This window comes from Ananas comosus, linkage group 13 (assembly GCF_001540865.1).
Source record: "Ananas comosus cultivar F153 linkage group 13, ASM154086v1, whole genome shotgun sequence".
NCBI classification, from domain to species: Eukaryota; Viridiplantae; Streptophyta; class Magnoliopsida; order Poales; family Bromeliaceae; genus Ananas; species Ananas comosus.
In genome coordinates this window covers 3,505,149-3,524,573 of record NC_033633.1, presented here as the reverse complement: position 1 = coordinate 3,524,573, position 19,425 = coordinate 3,505,149, and the positions used below count along the sequence as shown (strand labels likewise).

General features: G+C 32.7%; 1 protein-coding gene across 1 annotated transcript; it reads left to right on the top strand.

Moving 5' to 3' along the window:
* On the top strand, positions 848-8,071 carry LOC109719746 (glutamate-rich WD repeat-containing protein 1). Its single transcript, XM_020246553.1, has 13 exons — positions 848-986; positions 1,116-1,190; positions 1,716-1,822; positions 1,899-1,977; positions 2,469-2,651; positions 2,798-2,896; positions 3,873-4,041; positions 4,149-4,252; positions 4,339-4,478; positions 4,580-4,652; positions 6,538-6,650; positions 6,962-7,079; positions 7,621-8,071. The coding sequence occupies exons 1-13, from the start codon at positions 939-941 to the stop codon at positions 7,750-7,752; spliced, it is 1,440 nt and encodes a 479-aa protein (XP_020102142.1). The 5' UTR covers positions 848-938; the 3' UTR covers positions 7,753-8,071.

Here is a 19,425-nt window from a genome sequence, read left to right as displayed (position 1 = left end):
TTATTAAGTCTTTTTAGAGACTTGAAAAATCAGTATAGAGATTGATCGAAAATTATCGGACTATGATCATGATGTATACGAGTAAATAAGACCTTAGTGGAGTTGGCGGGACTTCTTTATTAAAATTAAGAAAAATTTAGATAGTTCGGATCGAACTAAAAATAAAATAGAAATATTAGAGGAGTGTGGCTACTATGCTATCGGAAGCACGGAGCCTTCCGTGCTTCCGGCTCGTTTTCGATGTTGCGACTTTCGAATCGTCGATCGGCTCCGTTAAACTTGATCTAGAGTATTTGAAGTACCTAGAAAATAAATTTTATGATTTTACGATATCATTTGCCTAGTGAACGAAGGGGCTCAAAATCAACGGCTGAAAATAAAAATCTTACAAAATGTAATAATATGACATTAAAATTTTAAATCAAAGATATTGATCTTGTTTTATATAGTATAAAGAATTTTCTATCAAAATTTCACGTGATTTGGATATTTCTACACCGTTAAACTTGCAAACGGCTCACTACGGCCATTGAAATTTGTTGATTTTGCGCCCATTCGATCACTAGGCAAATGATATCGAAAAATAATAAAATTTATTTTCTAGGTACTCAAAATACTCTAGATCAAGTTTAACAGAGCCGATCGACGATTCGAAAGTCGCAACATCAAAAACGAGCTGGAAGCACCGACTTCCGATAGCATAGTAGCCTCACTCATATTAGAGACTAATAATAAAAATAAATAAAGAAAAAGTTAGGTACCAAAGTGAAAAAGAAGCAAAGATTATGGACCAATAAGCAATATAGCTCTTCTCTTTGTATTCCCCGATCAAACCCGCCTACTAGGGTTTTAGCGGTTCCGCAAACAGAGAGGGAAAATAAAATAAAAAAAGAAAAAGAAAAAGAAAAAACTCCATCGTCGCAGAGCCCTCGCGAGAGATGGTTCGGAGCATCAAAAACCCTAAGAAGAGCAAGCGAAAGAACAAAGTGCGTTCGCCTCCTCCTCCTCCTCTTCTTCTTCATCTCGCTCGAATCCCCTATCCTCGATTCGTTGTTCGTATTCAATTTCTCATTTGTTTTTAATGTTTTTCCTCTTTTTTTTGGTTGCTATTTTAGGGATCTAAGAAGGGCGAAGCTGCTGCTGCTGCTGCTGCTTCTTCTTCTTCTTCGGTGCCCTCAGCACCTGCTAAGGTGACGACGAAACCCTAAATTTCTATCCTATTAATCACTTCATTGTTAAAAGATTGGATTTTTAAGTAGGTAAAGCTGTACATGGAGTCCCCTTCAACCATAGGTTATTCGGAAATTGCCTCGGAACTTTACTTTGTTTTGATTAAGAACCTATTAACTTATTGTTTTGAATTTAGTGATTCACATCGAATTTTTCTGAGATTTTTCAAACTTAATAAAATATTTTATATATATTTTATGGTTTTATGTGGTTCCTAAGCTAATAAAAATGTTGATTCCGACGTAATTTGACGAAATTCCTAATTCAAATGATTAGAATGAGTTAAATCAAAGCAATTTAAAGTTAAGGGGGTGTCAGTCCAAAAGAAAAATCCAGTTCGTGGTTGTACTTTGCAATGGCCTGTTGTTCGGGGGGTGCTTCTAAAATTTTATTTGTTATGAACTCTTATAGAATTGATAGTATATAGGTATTCAGTTGTATTCTGTTTTGGATTTTAAAACAATTGAACGGTTATTCTTTCGAAGGTATGGCAACCAGGTGTTGATAATCTAGAAGAGGGAGAGGAGCTCCAGTTTGATCCCTCAGCATATAATTACCTTCGGGGTTTCAATATTGGATGGCCCTGTCTGAGGTAGAAGATTTAAGTGAAAATTTATAGTGCCATTTCTCTTTTTGTCATAATAAATATGCTAAATTTTGTGTTGTAGTTACGATATAGTGCATGATTCGCTGGGATTGGTCCGGACAGAGTTTCCTCATACAGTATATGGTGTCGCAGGGACGCAGGTTTGATTACTTGGCATTTAAATTAAAGTATTACTTTGGAGAGTATACTGTTTAGTGGACAGATAGAATAATCTTGAGCTCACAAATAGATGAAATGATAATGACTTCATTAGGAACTCTATAAGCATTTTTCAATATTTTCTTAATTTGCATAATTTAATTGCTACCCTATTACTGTTGCTCTTATTTATTCTGTATGTTAATTGTGAATTTGTTTGCTTTGTTTGTGTTGTTTATTTTCAGTTCGGGGATATAGACTGTACTTGTATTCAGAGTTTTTGTCTGCTTAACTTGAAATTTGAGAGCCAAAAGACAGATTAATTTACATGGAAATTACTTTTCCCTTTTAATTAATATCTGTGGTTTAGTAAAATTCGGGGAGGTTATCTTGTTAAGGTTTTAATGTTTGTCCAATTTGTCGGAGCTTCTTTAAATTATCTGGATTTTGCTTGTACTCATATCTCAATAATTTTCTTTTAAACTTTTGGCAGGCTGAGCAATCATCCTGGAATTACATTGGTATTTTCAAGCTCTCAAATATAAAAGGAAAGAAGCGTGATTTAGTGCCTGCAGCATCAGCTGATAATGACGCCGATATGCAGGATAGTGATAGCAGCAGTGATGAAGATGATGACGAAGATGAGAGCAATGATGCGTCCAAACCAATTTTACAGGCAAGATTTTATTTTACTCTTTTTCTTATAAAGATAACACTGGGTTAGCTTTTTGTACCAGTAGTTGTATTTCCGCAATGCTAGAATTTTACAGTAGTTTTCTGAGTCTGTAGAATGTTCTTACTCTTCTTGCCTTTTTTTAACAGTTACACAAGGTGGCTCATCAAGGATGTGTCAATCGGATACGATGTATGATCCAAAAGCCACATATATGTGTTACATGGGCAGATATTGGTAATGTGCAGGTTGGAAAAATCTTTTCCCTAATCTTTGCCTTGTGCATGTGTGAGTGTATGTTTCCAGTATGTCATGTTAGTTGATGCTATGGAATGTACGATGCATATCATTTTACATTTGATAATGCATTATGGGGTATAAATATAGCCTAATCATGAAGTTATCTGTCTTATAATGTTGTGCTATCTATTATGCTGGAATAGTATATCTGTGTGTTTTGCTATAAATTATATTCTCGTGTTATTTATTTATTTATTTATTTTTTTACTATGTGCCGATCTGTGGCTGACATGGTTTGTGCCTTTGGCATATTAACCCTGTTTTGACACACGTTGACGCCAGATTTACTTATTCATAACAACTATGTCGATTGTTCTTAGTGTGTTTTCACTTTTCACTTGGATCTTTTGCTCTAATTCCAAGGAAATATGTTTGAAAATGATATATTATCTCAGTATTCAGGACTCAAAATAGGAATTGAATTGACACTGGCCTGACTGCCTAGTCAAATTTGATGATTTCTTTAATGCAAATGAATAAGCCATAATGGGCAGAACTAAAAGATCAATTCACTACTTGTCAGTCGCTGATTCGTGAAATATTCGTACAATTGTGAAATATCAGATTTCACACATCTGGTATCAAAATCAAAAAAATCAGATCGTAAGTGTGTAAATAGTTAATTAGTTTGACAAACATTATATAGCTTTTTTGCTTGAAAATTTAAAATAAAGTGTTTCAAAGTGTGCCCATTGGCATGTTGGAGGTGTGTTTACAGTGTTGATGCCTTGTCAGACCACACGATAGTCGGTAGGTCATGCCCTGCTGCAAACTGGCTTGTCTTCTGTCTATCAAGTTAATGTCTATTACCATCCAATTGCTTTTTCTACAAATGTTAGAATTCTACCATGTTATATTTCTCTCGGGTTGTGGAGAGGCAATTTATCTAACTTATATGGCATATGTTTTTGTAACTTTATGCAGGTTTGGGACTTCAGTTCATATCTTAATGCTTTAGCTGAATCAGAAACAGCCGTAAGCAGAGGGGATAATAGCATTCACCGGCACTCTCCTATAATAAAGTTCACCGGACACAAAGATGAAGGCTACGCAATTGATTGGAGTCCTGTTGTTACTGGAAGGCTTGTATCCGGTATGTCTATCTTTTTCAAACTTTTTTCTGTGTAATTTCATAATTTGTTATTACTATGGCAACTGGAATTATTGAGGTGAGGAGGCTTCCTTTTTCTCTCTTTCCAGGTGATTGCAATAAATGTATTCATCTTTGGGAGCCCACATCGGATACATGGAATGTTGATGGGAACCCTTTTGTTGGGCACACTGCAAGTGTTGAAGATTTACAAGTATGCCTTGACATTTGATCTTCTGAAATATATAGGAAATGGAAAATGTTATGGAGTTGTGAATACCATTGCTTCTATCTTTGTAGTGGAGTCCCACAGAAGCCGATGTATTTGCCTCTTGTTCAGTGGATGGAACAATATCAATATGGGATACTAGGCTAGGAAGATCGCCAGCAGTTTCCTTTAAGGCACATGATGCGGATGTCAATGTTATCTCGTGGAACCGGTACATGCAAAATTGTTCTTTTTCACTTTCATCATACTCCTGTCCTTAATTTGCTTTTCAGTGTTTCTAATCTGTTTTCTTATTTTCGTTGTCCTGAGTAGACTTGCTAGCTGTATGATAGCCTCTGGGAGTGATGACGGTAGCTTCTCAATTCGCGACCTTAGATTAATCAAGGTAGTCAATTTCTTTCCACCTGTTCTTCTGTTAATTAAGTTTCAAATTGCTATACCTTCTTTTCTTGACTTGAAGTCGTATAAGTATGAGAATATTTCACTCAGGAATGTGATTGTGATTAACTGGTCTCTTCTGTAGAAGAATGCCAAAGTCAGCAATTTCTTATGATGCTAGTTCAATCTTTGTTGACTGTTTTCCAGTTAGATATTATAAATAACTTAAGAGTTGCTTAGAGGTATTGCATCTCTTATAGAGAAAAATTGGTCATTGTCATTGAGCATGCTTCTCTTTTTATATTTTACATAGTTGAATTAATTACACCATTAGTCCCTAAGGGAGTGTTTCGTTCGTCGTAAGAGCGTGGGAAAAAGTTTTCTGAGAAAAAGGTTTTCCATGGAAAACCTCTATTTTAGTTTTCCATCCGTTTGGTTTCAAGAAACACTAGCTTTTTTGGAAATTTGTTTTCCAAATTTCACGGCAAATTAATGATTTCGTTTTCTGAATTTTTTTTAGGAAAACGAAAATGCTAGTTTTTTCATAAAATTTGGAAAGATGCTTTCTAAAAAAGTGAGTTTTTTTTAAGACCGAAAACTGAAAGAGAGGTTTTCCATGGAAAACTTTTTTCTCGAAATTTATTTTTTCCATACTTTTCCGAGGAACCAAACAGCCCCTAATCTTTACGCAATTTTCACTTGGTCCAACCTTTTAATTTGCTGCAATTGAGTCTGTAACATTTATTGATGTAACATTTATTAATTTTTCAATTAAGTTCCATCTGTTCGAAAGCCTGCTAACTGTGGTGAAAATTGCCATGTGACAAGGCTTAGTGCTGATGTGGCAAACATGGTTTGTTGCTGATGTGGCAATTTCGGTCCACACTGTGGGGAAGGGAGTGGATTTGATTGAAAAAATAATAAATTTCAGTAACTCAATTCCAAAATTAAAAGGTTGGGCATCAACTGAAAATCAGGTAAAGGTTAGGGACCAATGGAGTAATCAATCTCTTCATATTTTGTTTGGATTTTTGCAATGTCAGATCATTTGATTTTCAAACTTGTGATTTGAAAGCTTTTTTAATCATATTGCATATAATTTAGTGAAATTTGGCTGTTTTACTATTGCGTGTAATTCTGTAATTGTTTAAAACTTTTTTGGATGGCTTACATATCTGAAGACGATATTTCTATTGATCGCCTTCCACCTACTTCAAATTATTCTCAACCTTTTTTAAAGGACTTGGGAGGAAAAGTCACATTTTCTTAGTTACCATTTGTTGCCCTTGTTCATTGTTTTTGATGACAAGTTCTTCAATAACCAGTAGTGGAATTGAATTTAGTCAACCATACTTCAATTTACTGAGAGAAATGCACTTCATAAATGGTTTGCATTTGTTGCACATCCTCAGTTGTATGCTTGATGTAAGATAGTCATCTTAAACCTGTGAGAGATGTTTACCATTCTTTTTCACTTGATACAGTGACCATGTTCTTCTTATCTGCCCTTATAATTTATGCCATTAGTAGAAACTCCGTACTGTGCTTTTTTGCAGAATCAGTTTTTTTTTGTTTTTGTTTGCCATCTTACGATATATTAAGTAAATGGTTTATCTAGTTGCTGCTACTTGTGTCACTTTTTGAGTTGAATGTTTCAAGTTTGCTGACAACCATCAGACAAAAAAAAAGAAAAATGCTATTTTTGTCTTGGTTCACATGATTGTCTTTACTCTCTCTAGGAACTCTTTGAACAAAGTTTAAGCAAAATTCAAGCATATTTTTGCTCTCCAGAAGTCCTTTCGGATTGTTTAGCAAAAAAAAGAAAAATCTGTTCTGATTGTTCTGCTGTTGAATCAAGATTTTGCTTGTTTACTTCTTTCCTTTGTCAACAGGGAGACTCATTAGTGGCTCACTTCACCTACCACAAGCAGCCTGTTACATCTATAGAATGGAGTCCACATGAAGCATCAACCTTAGCTGTTTCATCTGCTGACCATCAATTGACGTACGATGAGCTCTGCTTTTCAATCAGTGTCTACTCTCTCTCTCTCTCTCTCACTCTCTCTCTCTCTCTCTCTCTAGATGTGTGTACGTGCAAACGCTGTGTCCTGGCCCATACGCATGATTTGACAAAATGTAATGGCTAGAAGAGCAATTTTAAATCACAATCAGCATAGCTCAACAAGTCACACCTTAGAAAAAGTAGTGTCGCACTTGCGGGCATTATTAACTACTGTGGTTTGAAATTACGGTCCATGTTTTTATGCCAAAGTCATCATTTTAACGTGTTGTTTGTTTTTTTTTCTTTATCGCCAGGATTTGGGACCTTTCTTTGGAAAGAGATGAAGAGGAGGAGGCTGAATTCAAAGAAAAGATGAAAGAGCAAGCAAATGCCCCTGAAGATCTGCCACCGCAGCTCCTTTTTGTTCATCAGGTTCCATTACTGACCCTATCTAACCTGTGGTCTGGGAGTAAATTACTCATTTCCTTTGAGTTAACATTTTCTTCGTGAGAGCCAGTTGATACTTCCAACCCAAGTAAAAGTTTTTTGGATCCTGCGTAGATTTTGTATGCATCCATTTTTAATAAAAACAAGGGGCTGGTTGGCCAAGATTATGCCGGAACTGATTCCCATTGAAGCATCAAATTCCTGCTGCTGCTGCTGCACGTTTTTATTGCATGTGGGGGAATCAAAGGCAGCTGTATTGTGTCCGCTTAATGCTCTACTGCCTGCCTGTTTTGCACAAAAAGTGCTGCCCCGCCCCGCACATTGGAAGTGCAGAGAAATAGGCCTCAAGCATCTAATTTTCATACTCTCCTCGTTTAGATGTTGTTCTTTATGGGAATTTTATACAGCAACCTCTAACTTTACGATTTATAAGGCTTAACGCAGTCTGAATTATCTTATTTCAAAGAAAATTACATTACCCTTATCATAGTTCTCCGAAATTCTGATATTTCCCTTGCGCAAACAGGGTCAGAAGGATTTAAAGGAACTGCATTGGCACCCGCAGATCCCAGGGATGATAATATCAACAGCTGCCGACGGATTTAATGTGCTAATGCCGTCCAACATCGAGACGACCCTTCCATCAGCCGCAACTTAATCGATCTATCTATAAATAAGATCATGAATTTCCAGGGCGCAGCAACAATGTTTCTTTCGACAACCAGTATCTATCTTAGATGTTTCAGTTTTGACAAAGTACATGTAGACCTGCGACGGCAAAATTTACTTAATTTTGGAGAGTATACAGTGTGATGCAGTTTGGTTCTCTCGTTTCTCAGAGTATTTAACTTATGATGCTATTTTTAAAAAAAAATTTGGAAATGGAAGTTTTAAGCATGTAGAAAGCGACTAAGGCTCTGTTTCGGGGCATCAAGCCGCCTTGATATGTTGAATCAAATGATGCATTCTTTTCTGCTGATCGGTCTTTATCGTACATGTCGAGTATTTTACAATCCTACTAAATCCTTGACATCCATTGTCAAAAAGTTGATATTAAACATTATTCTCATATATGCATATAGAGGCTATGGCTACTATATTTTTGTGAGTATAGATTTTTTTTTTTGTACTCAGTAAGTTTTTGTTCGTTGGATAAAGAGATGTGGCTAGAATGATAGTGGTTCCCGATTAGGATGATAGTGGTTTTTTAGAATTGAGTGGGCGGTTGATTGAATAGTATGATTTAATAGGAGAAAATGATCAAAAGGTTAGATCTAATAGCGAAAAATTTATGAGTATAAAGAGTCTATATTTATAAGAGTATAGTAGTCAGACTATATATATATATATATATATATATATATATATATATATGAGCTAGGCTGGACCACTCAACCCTAAGGGGATCATTCAACCCTAATTAATATCATCCTAATCCTACAATTTCTTATTTAAGGGTTAAAAATTTAATAGCAAAAAGGATCTTTTGCTATCAATAGTATTCCAGCCTAGCTCATATATATATATATATATATATATATATATATATATATATATATAATTGAGCTCCTATTCTTTTAAAAGTACCAAGACATTGGTATTTGTAGATTTTTAGTCATTGGATTAAAAAATATGCGGTTAGGATGATGCAGGTCCCATAGGGTTGAGTGGGTGGTTGGTTAAATAGTATAATCTAATGGTTGAAAATGATCCGTAGAGTAAATCTAACGGTAAAAAACTTAAAAGCACCAAGTGCTTGGTGCTTTTACAAGCACCATAGCTGGACTATATATATATATATATAGAGAGAGAGAGAGAGAGAGAGAGAGAGAGAGAGAGTTGAGTTAGAATACTCTCAAAAGTACCAAGGGGGTGGTGTTTTTGAGTTTTTAGCCCTGGGATGGAGAGATGTATGGTTGAGATGATGGTGGTAGGTGGTGGTAGTTGGAATAGTGTTTGATCTAAAGGCTATTAGTAATTAAGGAGTGGATCCAAGGGTTAAAAACTTAGAAGCATTAAGGGGTTGGTGCTTCTAAAAATATTCTAGCTCAATTATATATATATATATATATATATATGAGAAATGATTCGGTATTTTTTAAAAAAAAAAATAAAAAAGATCTTAACTGTTGATTAATAGAGGGTGAAAATGTAACTTTAATACTTAGCAGCTAGCAGGTAAAAGGATTATTTTATTCAAGGTTAGTTTGGTAATTAAATAATACAATATTTAAAGAAACTTTTAATGTCCTAAGTTTATGCATTAATTAGCACTAATTTAGGAAATTAATTGATTAACCAAATTTATGCAATTATTAGGCATTAATTTAGGAATCTACTTTATATATTTTAGTGTTTATCAAATTATGCATTAATTTAAATTATAAAAATTTTAGAAATAGTTTTATTTCTAAATACGATGAATTTAAATTTTAAAAATTAAATACTTAAAATTTAAAAGTGAAATTTAAATTAGAGGAATTTCATATTACTATTTAAAAACTAAATTTCTACCAAGATTTAAAATACAGTTTATTTGCACCAGTTTAAAACGTAATGCATAAAAAACTTAGAGAGTAAGATTTCTACAACTAGATTTTTCTAGAGAAATTTCATATTACTATTTAAATTTTAAATTCAATGATTTAAAAATTAGATTGAACCGATTGATTTGACTGATCAGACTTTGACCTATTCTATCAAGAATCTGATTTTAACCTATTGAACTGAATAACATTAAGAACAATTTGGAACCGGTAAAGATAATAAATATTTTAAACAGAATGATAATTTAACTGTTAGAGCTAATAAATATTTGAAATATAATTTTATACATATAAATTAAAAAGATTAGAATTATTGGTGAGAAAAAAAATAGTTAGGAATTTGAATTCGAATCTGACTAACAATCGCAAAACTTATTTTCGAACTCGACGGATTTCAAAAATGCATATCCAAATTCAAAACTGGCCAATTTTTCGAAACCCAAAACCAAACCTAAACCAGAAGACTAGAATTCAAAAAATTATTTCTCTTTACCATATTTCAAAGTATTTATATGAAACTTAAAATTTTAAAATATAAATTTGAATATAATATTAAATTTTAAATTTAAAAGTGAAATTTAAATTAGAGGAATTTTGTATTATTATTTAAAGTTTAAATTAAATGATTATATTGTCAAATCATTTGAAAATTTTCTTATATGAAATGCTAAATTATGAAAGGAAAGATAGAGAGAGAAAAGGAAACAAAGAAAAAATAAAATTTTTTGAAAATATAGTAGATGTAAAATGACTAAATTGCCCATGTATTAAAAGACAAAAATATCATTTTTTGAGGTACCTGGTAATCGGTACCTCTCCCAAAGTGACCTGCTATTGTAGGTCATAATTTTAAAAAAACTAAATCTGAGCCGTTGAATACGCGTGAATGAACGGTAACAAAAAAAAAAGTATAGAAGCATTACTCTATATATATATATAGAGAGAGAGAGAGAGAGAGAGAGAGAGAGAGAGTAGGATGTGTGCTATTACAAGCACGGAAATTATTTTCGTGCTCCTAAGTCATTTTCAATGATTAAACTTTTGAATTGAAGTTCAGTTCTGTTATGTTTGATTTGTTCAGCATATTTAAAGCATCTAAAAAATAAGTTTTATGGTTTTTTGATATTATTTAATGACCAAAAGGGTTCAAAATTAATAATTTATAATAGGTGATGTGTGTCGTTTGCAAGTTTAATGGTTTAGAAGTATTCAAATCAGATTAATTTTTGATAGAAAATTTTTTTTATACTATGCAAGATTAATATTTATGATAAAAAAATTTAGTGTTATATTATACCTTTTTGTGAGATTTTTATTTTTAATCGTTGATTTTGAGTTTTTTCGATTATTAGGCAAATAATATCTAAAAGACATAACATTTATTTTCTAGATGCTTAAATATGCTATATCAAGTTTAACGAACTCGATCGCCGATTCAAAAGTTTTATTATCGAAAACAGTTTAAGAGTACGGAGTCCTCGGTGCTCCAAATAGTATGTCTTTCTCTCTCTCTCTCTCTCTCTCTCTCTCTCTCTCTCTATATATATATATAGAGTAATGCTTCTATACTTTTTTTTTTGTTACCGTTCATTCACGCGTATTCAACGGCTCAGATTTAGTTTTTTTAAAATTATGACCTACAATAGCAGGTCACTTTGGGAGAGGTACCGATTACCAGGTACCTCAAAAAATGATATTTTTGTCTTTTAATACATGGGCAATTTAGTCATTTTACATCTACTATATTTTCAAAAAATTTTATTTTTTCTTTGTTTCCTTTTCTCTCTCTATCTTTCCTTTCATAATTTAGCATTTCATATAAGAAAATTTTCAAATGATTTGACAATATAATCATTTAATTTAAACTTTAAATAATAATACAAAATTCCTCTAATTTAAATTTCACTTTTAAATTTAAAATTTAATATTATATTCAAATTTATATTTTAAAATTTTAAGTTTCATATAAATACTTTGAAATATGGTAAAGAGAAATAATTTTTTGAATTCTAGTCTTCTGGTTTAGGTTTGGTTTTGGGTTTCGAAAAATTGGCCAGTTTTGAATTTGGATATGCATTTTTGAAATCCGTCGAGTTCGAAAATAAGTTTTGCGATTGTTAGTCAGATTCGAATTCAAATTCCTAACTATTTTTTTTCTCACCAATAATTCTAATCTTTTTAATTTATATGTTTAAAATTATATTTAAAATATTTATTAGCTCTAACAGTTAAATTATCATTCTGTTTAAAATATTTATTATCTTTACCGGTTCCAAATTGTTCTTAATGTTATTCAGTTCAATAGGTTAAAATCATATTTTGATAGAATAGGTCAAAGTCTGATCAGTCAAATCAATCGGTTCAATCTAATTTNTATATATATATATATATATATATATATATATATATATATATATTATTTTATGAGCTTGTTTTAGGGGGGAGAAAAGTTTTAATTTGCATGCTGTGATTTATAATGTTTTTGCTTTATCATTCGCAGTTTAAAAAGTTGTGCTTAATTTTTTTATAATTTTTTTTTATTCACTATAAGTAGGGCAGCATAAAATAGTGTTTTACCATCTTAAAATTTGTATTTTGTCACCTTATAATTTGCAAATGTATTATTTTGCTACTCAACATATTGTAATTATTGCGAGTCGAATTCCCTAACTGATGACTTGGTCAAATGTACTCCCTCGGAAAACGTACGAGAAGTAGAGCGGTTACTGATAATAACCTTCGAAGTCTGCACCCACAAGTGAATCAAGCGATTCGATGAGGGATTAGATCAGTCGAGTTCAGGTACCACACTGTAGATTTGGTTTGGCTAAAGAGTCGGATGATACTTATATATATTGCCGAAAAGAAGAAAATGTTTATAGAAAGGCGTACGCCGCTGTGGCGTCTGGTTTTAAAAAAATTATTAACTTAAAACTACTCATAGAAAAGCAAGAAATGCAAAAAAAAACAGAAATTACAAGTAGGCTACTCCTAGAAAGCGAAAGAAATGCGTGAAAAATAAACTGGTCTTCTTGTTCTCAGGAAAAAAAGACCCCTTTGTTAGGCGTTTCTTATCTATTTATAATTTCACCCCGTTGTTATGCAGTTATTCCTCATAATCAGCCACATCTCTGATTTTGTTGTCCACTATCGGCCGATCCTAACTGCATAAGCCTTAACTGCTTTTCGGTTTTAGATGCTTTCTTCTCGACTCCTGGCGAATCACATGTTACTTATCTCTGGTCTCGAAAGTTGTTTCCATACGGTGTATGAAAATGAACTAAACTGTGGCTGCAAATTAAAACTTACTTTTTTTTTTTTTTCCTTTTTCAATTTATGAGACTGATTGAGTTTTATTTGTACTGTCCATTTCTCGAATTTACCTTGATCAATGGTGATTTAATTACCAGTTATAAAATAATTAAAACAATTCACTTAAAACGTTTTTTTTTACTTGTCAATCAATATGATACTATCTTATCTGAAATATCAAATATGAAAGTGTTGCACATCTTTAAAAATGCATTTCATGCCATTGAGAGCTACTTCCAAAAAGGTGATAGGGATAAGCCACAACTGGACAAGTTGGCAGAAATTATTTAGCTGTACATAGGTGATGAAAACAATATTCTTTGGGTTCTTAACATTTTTAGGGACAATAATAATGATTAAACGTCGTACCCTGATAAGCTCTTTTTATAGCATACCTAGAGGTGTAATATGGGCTGTGCTGGGCCGGCACGGCTCACATTCGTCGGGCTGAAACAGTCAGAGGTCAGCTCGGCACGGCCCGGTCCCAAAGACTGTGCCGTGTCAGGCCGAATTTATTGGACTCCTGGCCTAGCACGGCTGCCCGGCCCGCACGGGACAGGCCGTGCCGGGCCTAGGGCCAGTCTATTTTTTATTTTTTTAAAATTTATTTTAAAATATATAAAATTTTAGAAAACTAAAAATTAAAATATTATTATTTAAAAATAATGTATGAGTGAGAAAATTTCAAATTTTAAAAAACATTTATAAAAATAATAGAACTTTAAAAAAAATTTAAAATATATTTTTTGGAACAAAATACCCTCCCAGCAGTTAAATTTCGGGTCTGCCATAGCAGACCCTTGGGGCTCCTCTAAGGCAGCTATATAATAATATATCTATATATACAAATAAAATACTATATATATATAATAAATAAATATATATATTTATAAATACAATTTTATATATATATATATATATATATATATATATATATATATATATATTATATATATATATATATTATATATATATATATCATGGACCCGTGAACACCACCACTATGAGCCCGAATTTTTCGGCTCCGCCCAGAGTCCACGCGCCGGCGCTGTGCCTCGCCGGCGCCCCGCCCCCGCGTCCGTTCCTGCGGTGCCAGTGCCTGAGCCTGCGCCCGTGCTAGCCCCCGGGCCAGCGCCCGCCCGCGCCGCACCCGCTCCCGTAGCGCTCTGCCCGCGCAGTGCCCGCAGCTGCTCGCGCCCCGCGCCCTCGCCAGCGCTGCGGCCTCCTTGCGACACGTGTGTATTATTATTGTTATATATTTATAAATTAAATTTTATATATTAATAATAATAATAATAATAATATAATACTATATATAATACATAAATACATATTATAAATAAAATATATATATATAATATATATTTATAAATAAATTATATATATAAATAAAATTTATATATATATATATATATATATATATATATAATACTATCTATAATACATAAATATATATTTATAAATAAATTTTTTTATATATAGAGAGAGAGAGAGAGAGAATGAGAGGGAGGTCCACCGTGGACCTCCCTCTCATGTGGTCCACGAGGCCACTTTGGCTCGTGGACCCGTGCAACCACCACCATCAAAGCCGCGATTTTTTCCCGCTCCGCGCAGGCGCCGCGCCGCGCCGCGCCGCGCCGGCGCCTGCCCCTCGCCGCACCCCTCGCCGGCACCGCCCTCGCCTCGCGGCGCCAACGCCGGAGCCACCCCGCGACGGCCCCCGCGCCAGACCCGCGCCAGCACCAGCCTCGCGCGCCGGCGCCAGCGCCGGAGCCCGCCCCGAGCGGCGCCCGTGCGCGCCCGCGCCCGCGCCGCGGCCGCGCCGCCCGCCCCCGCGCCCTCGCCCGCGACTCGGCCTCCTCGCGACAGTGTGCAGTTATTGAGGAATAATATATAGTTATAGATTTCTCACGTTTTGTACGTGCAAGGTGTAGCCATCTTTTAGTTCTTTTTTTTTTTTTTCCTTTTTTTATTCTCTTTTGCTATTTATCCCTATCACCTTTTTGGAAGTAGCTCTCAATGGCATGAAATGCATTTTAAAGATGTGCAACACTTTCATATTTGATATTTCAGATAAATAGTATCATTTGATTGACAAGTAAAAAAAAACGTTTTAAGTGAATTGTTTTAATTATTTATAACTGGTAATTAAATCACCATTGATCAAGGTAAATTCGAGAAATGGACAGTACAAATAAAACTCAATCAGTCTCATAAATTGAAAAGGAAAAAAAAAAAAAAAAGTAAGTTAATTTGCAGCCACAGTTTAGTTCATTTTCATACACCGTATGGAAACAACTTTCGAGACCAGAGATAAGTAACATGTGATTCGCCAGGAGTCGAGAAGAAAGCATCTAAAACCGAAAAAGCAGTTAAGGCTTATGCAGTTAGGATCGGCCGATAGTGGACAACAAAATCAGAGATGTGCTGATTATGAGGAATAACTGCATAACAACGGGGTGAAATTATAAATGATAGAAACGCCTAACAAAGGGGTCTTTTTTTCCTGAGACAAGAAGACCAGTTTATTTTTCACGCATTTCTTTCGCTTTCTAGGAGTAGCCTACTTGTAATTTCTGTTTTTTTTGCATTTCTTGCTTTTCTATGAGTAGTTTTAAGTTAATAATTTTTTTAAAACCAGACGCCACAGCGGCGTACGCCTTTCTATAAACATTTTCTTCTTTTCGGCAATATATATAAGTATCATCCGATCTTTAGCCAAACCAAATCTACAGTGTGGTACCTGAACTCGACTGATCTAATCCTCATCGAATCGCTTGATTCACTTGTGGTGCAGACTTCGAGGTTATTATCAGTAACCGCTCTACTTCTCGTACGTTTCCGAGGGAGTACATTTGACCAAGTCATCAGTTAGGGATTCGACTCGCAATAATTACAATATGTTGAGTAGCAAAATAATACATTTGCAAATTATAAGGTGACAAAATACAAATTTTAAGATGGTAAACACTATTTTATGCTGCCCTACTTATAGTGAATAAAAAAAATTATAAAAAAATTAAGCAAACTTTTTTAAACTGCGAATGATAAGCAAAAACATTATAAATACCAGACATGCAAATTAAAACTTTTCTCCCCCTAAAACAAGCTCATAAAATAATATATATAATATATAATATATATATATATAATATATTATATATATAGGTAGGGCTAGAATACTTGTAAAAGTATCATGGGGGTGATACTTGTGTGTTTTAGCCCTTGGATGGAGAGATGTGAGGTTGAGATTATGGTGGTAGGTGGTGGTAGGTGTGGTAGGTGGAATAGTGTTTAATCCAAGGGCTATTAATAATCAAAAAGTAAATCCAATGACTTAAAACCTAATAGTACCATGATGGTGATACTTGTAAAAGTATCATAACTCAACTCTATATATATATATATATATATATATATATATATATATATATATAGAATTAGGCTACTATACTATCTATAGTACCGAGCTCCGGTACTATAGTGTTTGTTTTCGATCTTAGGACGTTCAAATCAACGATCCACACCGTTAAATATGATCTAGGGTATATGAATTTCTTAGGAATAAAAATTTTAGTTTTTTCCGATATCGTTTACTTAGTAAATAAATTATATCAAAATGGACGGTGGAAATTGAATAATCTTTAAAATTTGAGTATAGGACTTTAAATTCAGATCAAGAATGTTAACCTTAATCTATATAGTTTAATATTTTCTATCAAAATTTGAAGAAATTTAGATTCTTCTACACCGCTTAAACTCCAAATCGTCATACATAGCCTTTGATAATTGACAATTTTGAAATAGTTTGATCATAAAGTAAACTATGTCGAAAAAATATAAAATTTTATTTCTAGAAACTTTAAATACCCTAGATCAGTTTTAACGTGTGGATCGTTGATTTGAACACCCTAAGATCGAAAACCAACAGTATAGTACCGAAACTCGTACTATAGATAGTATAGTAGCCTAGCTCTCTCTCTCTCTCTCTCTCTCTCTCTCTATATATATATAATATATATAGAGAGAGAGAGAGAGAGAGAGAGAGAGAGAGGAGAGAAAGACATACTATTTGGAACACGCAGGACTCCGTACTCTTAAACTGTTTCGATAATAAAACTTTTGAATCGGCGATCGAGTTCGTTAAATCTTGATATTAGCATATTTAAGCATCTAGAAAATAAATGTTATGTCTTTTAGATATTATTTGCCTAATAATCGAAAAACTCAAAATCAACGATAAAATAAAAAATCTCACAAAAAGGTATAATATAACACTAAATTTTTTATCATAAATATTAATTCTTGCATAGTATAAAAAAATTTTCTATCAAAAATTAATCTGATTTGAATACTTCTAAACCATTAACTTGCAAACGACACACATCACTATTATATAAATTATTAATTTGAACCCTTTTGGTCATTAAATAATATCAAAAAACATAAAACTTATTTTTTAGATGCTTTAATATGCTGAACAAATCAAACATAACAGAACTGAATTCAATTCAAAAGTTTAATCATTGAAAATGACTTAGGAGCACGAAAATAATTTCGTGCTTGTAATAGCACACATCCTACTCTCTCTTCGTTCTCTCTCTCTCTCTCTCTCTCTCTATATATTATATATAGAGTAATGCTTCTATACTTTTTTTTTGTTACCGTTTCATTCACGCGTATTCAACGGCTCAGATTTAGTTTTTTTAAAATTATGACCTACAATAGCAGGTCACTTTGGGAGAGGTACCGATTACCAGGTACCTCAAAAAATGATATTTTGTCTTTTAAATACATGGCAATTTAGTCATTTTACATCTACTATATTTTCAAAAATTTTATTTTTTCTTTGTTTCCTTTTCTCTTCTCTATCTTTCCTTTCATAATTTAGCATTTCATATAAGAAAATTTTCAAATGATTTGACAATATAATCATTTAATTTAAACTTTAAATAATAATACAAAATTCCTCTAATTTAAATTTCACTTTAAATTTAAAATTTAATATTATATTCAAATTTATATTTAAAATTTTAAGTTTCATATAAATACTTTGAAATATGGTAAAGAGAAATAATTTTTGAATTCTAGTCTTCTGGTTTAGGTTGGTTTTGGGTTTCGAAAAATTGGCAGTTTTGAATTTGGATATGCATTTTTGAAATCCGTCGAGTTCGGAAATAAGTTTGCGATTGTTAGTCAGATTCGAATTCAATTCTAACTATTTTTTTTCTCACCAATAATATTTCTATCTTTTAATTTATATGTATTAAAATTATATTTCAAATATTTATTAGCTCTAACAGTTAAATTATCATTCTGTTTAAAATATTTATTATCTTTACCGGTTCCAATTGTTCTTAATGTTATTCAGTTCAATAGGTTAAAATCATATTTTGATAGAATAGGTCAAAGTCTGATCAGTCAAATCAATCGGTTCAATCTAATTTTTAAATCATTGAATTTAAAATTTAAATAGTAATATGAAATTTCCTAGAAAAATCCTAGTTGTAGAAATCTTACTCTCTAAGTTTTTTATGCATTACGTTTTAAACTGGTGCAAATAAACTGTATTTTAAATCTTGGTAGAAATTTAGTTTTTAAATAGTAATATGAATTCCTCTAATTTAATTTCACTTTAAATTTTAAGTATTTAATTTTTAAAATTTAAATCATCGTATTTAGAAATTAAACTATTTCTAAAATTTTTATAATTTAAATTAATGCATATTTGATAAACACTAAAATATATAAAGTAGATTCCTAAATTAATGCCTAATAATTGCATAAATTTGGTTAATCAATTAATTTCCTAAATTAGTGCTAATTAATGCATAAACTTAGGACATTAAAAGTTTCTTTAAATATTGTATTATTTAATTACCAAACTAACCTTGAATAAAATAATCCTTTTACCTGCTAGCTGCTAAGTATTAAAGTTACATTTTCACCCTCTATTAATCAACAGTTAAGATCTTTTTATTTTTTTTTTAAAAAATACCGAATCATTTCAATATATATATATATATATTATATATATAATTGAGCTAGAATATTTTTAGAAGACACCAACCCTTAATGCTTCTAAGTTTTTAACCCTTGGATCCACTCCTTAATTACTAATAGCCTTTAGATCAAACACTATTCCAACTACCACCTACCACCATCATCTCAACCATAACATCTCTCCATCCCAGGGCTAAAAACTCAAAAACACCACCCCTTGGTACTTATTGAGATATTCTAACTCAACTCTCTCTCTCCTCTCTCTCCTTCTCTCTCTCTCTCTATTATATATATATATAGTCCAGCTATGTGCTTGTAAAAGCACCAAGCACTTGGTGCTTTTAAGTTTTTTACCGTTAGATTTACTCTACGGATCATTTTCAACCATTAGATATTACTATTTAACAACACCCACTCACCTATGGACCTGCATCATCCTAACCGCATATTTTTTAATCAAATCTCTTCTT

Coding starts and splice junctions, on each gene's coding strand:
- LOC109719746 (XM_020246553.1), top strand. CDS start 939: ATGGTTCGGAGCATCAAAAACCCTAAGAAGAGCAAGCGAAAGAACAAA. Junction 1,191..1,715: donor TGCCCTCAGCACCTGCTAAG/GTGACGACGAAA, acceptor ATTCTTTCGAAG/GTATGGCAACCAGGTGTTGA. Junction 1,823..1,898: donor ATTGGATGGCCCTGTCTGAG/GTAGAAGATTTA, acceptor TTTGTGTTGTAG/TTACGATATAGTGCATGATT.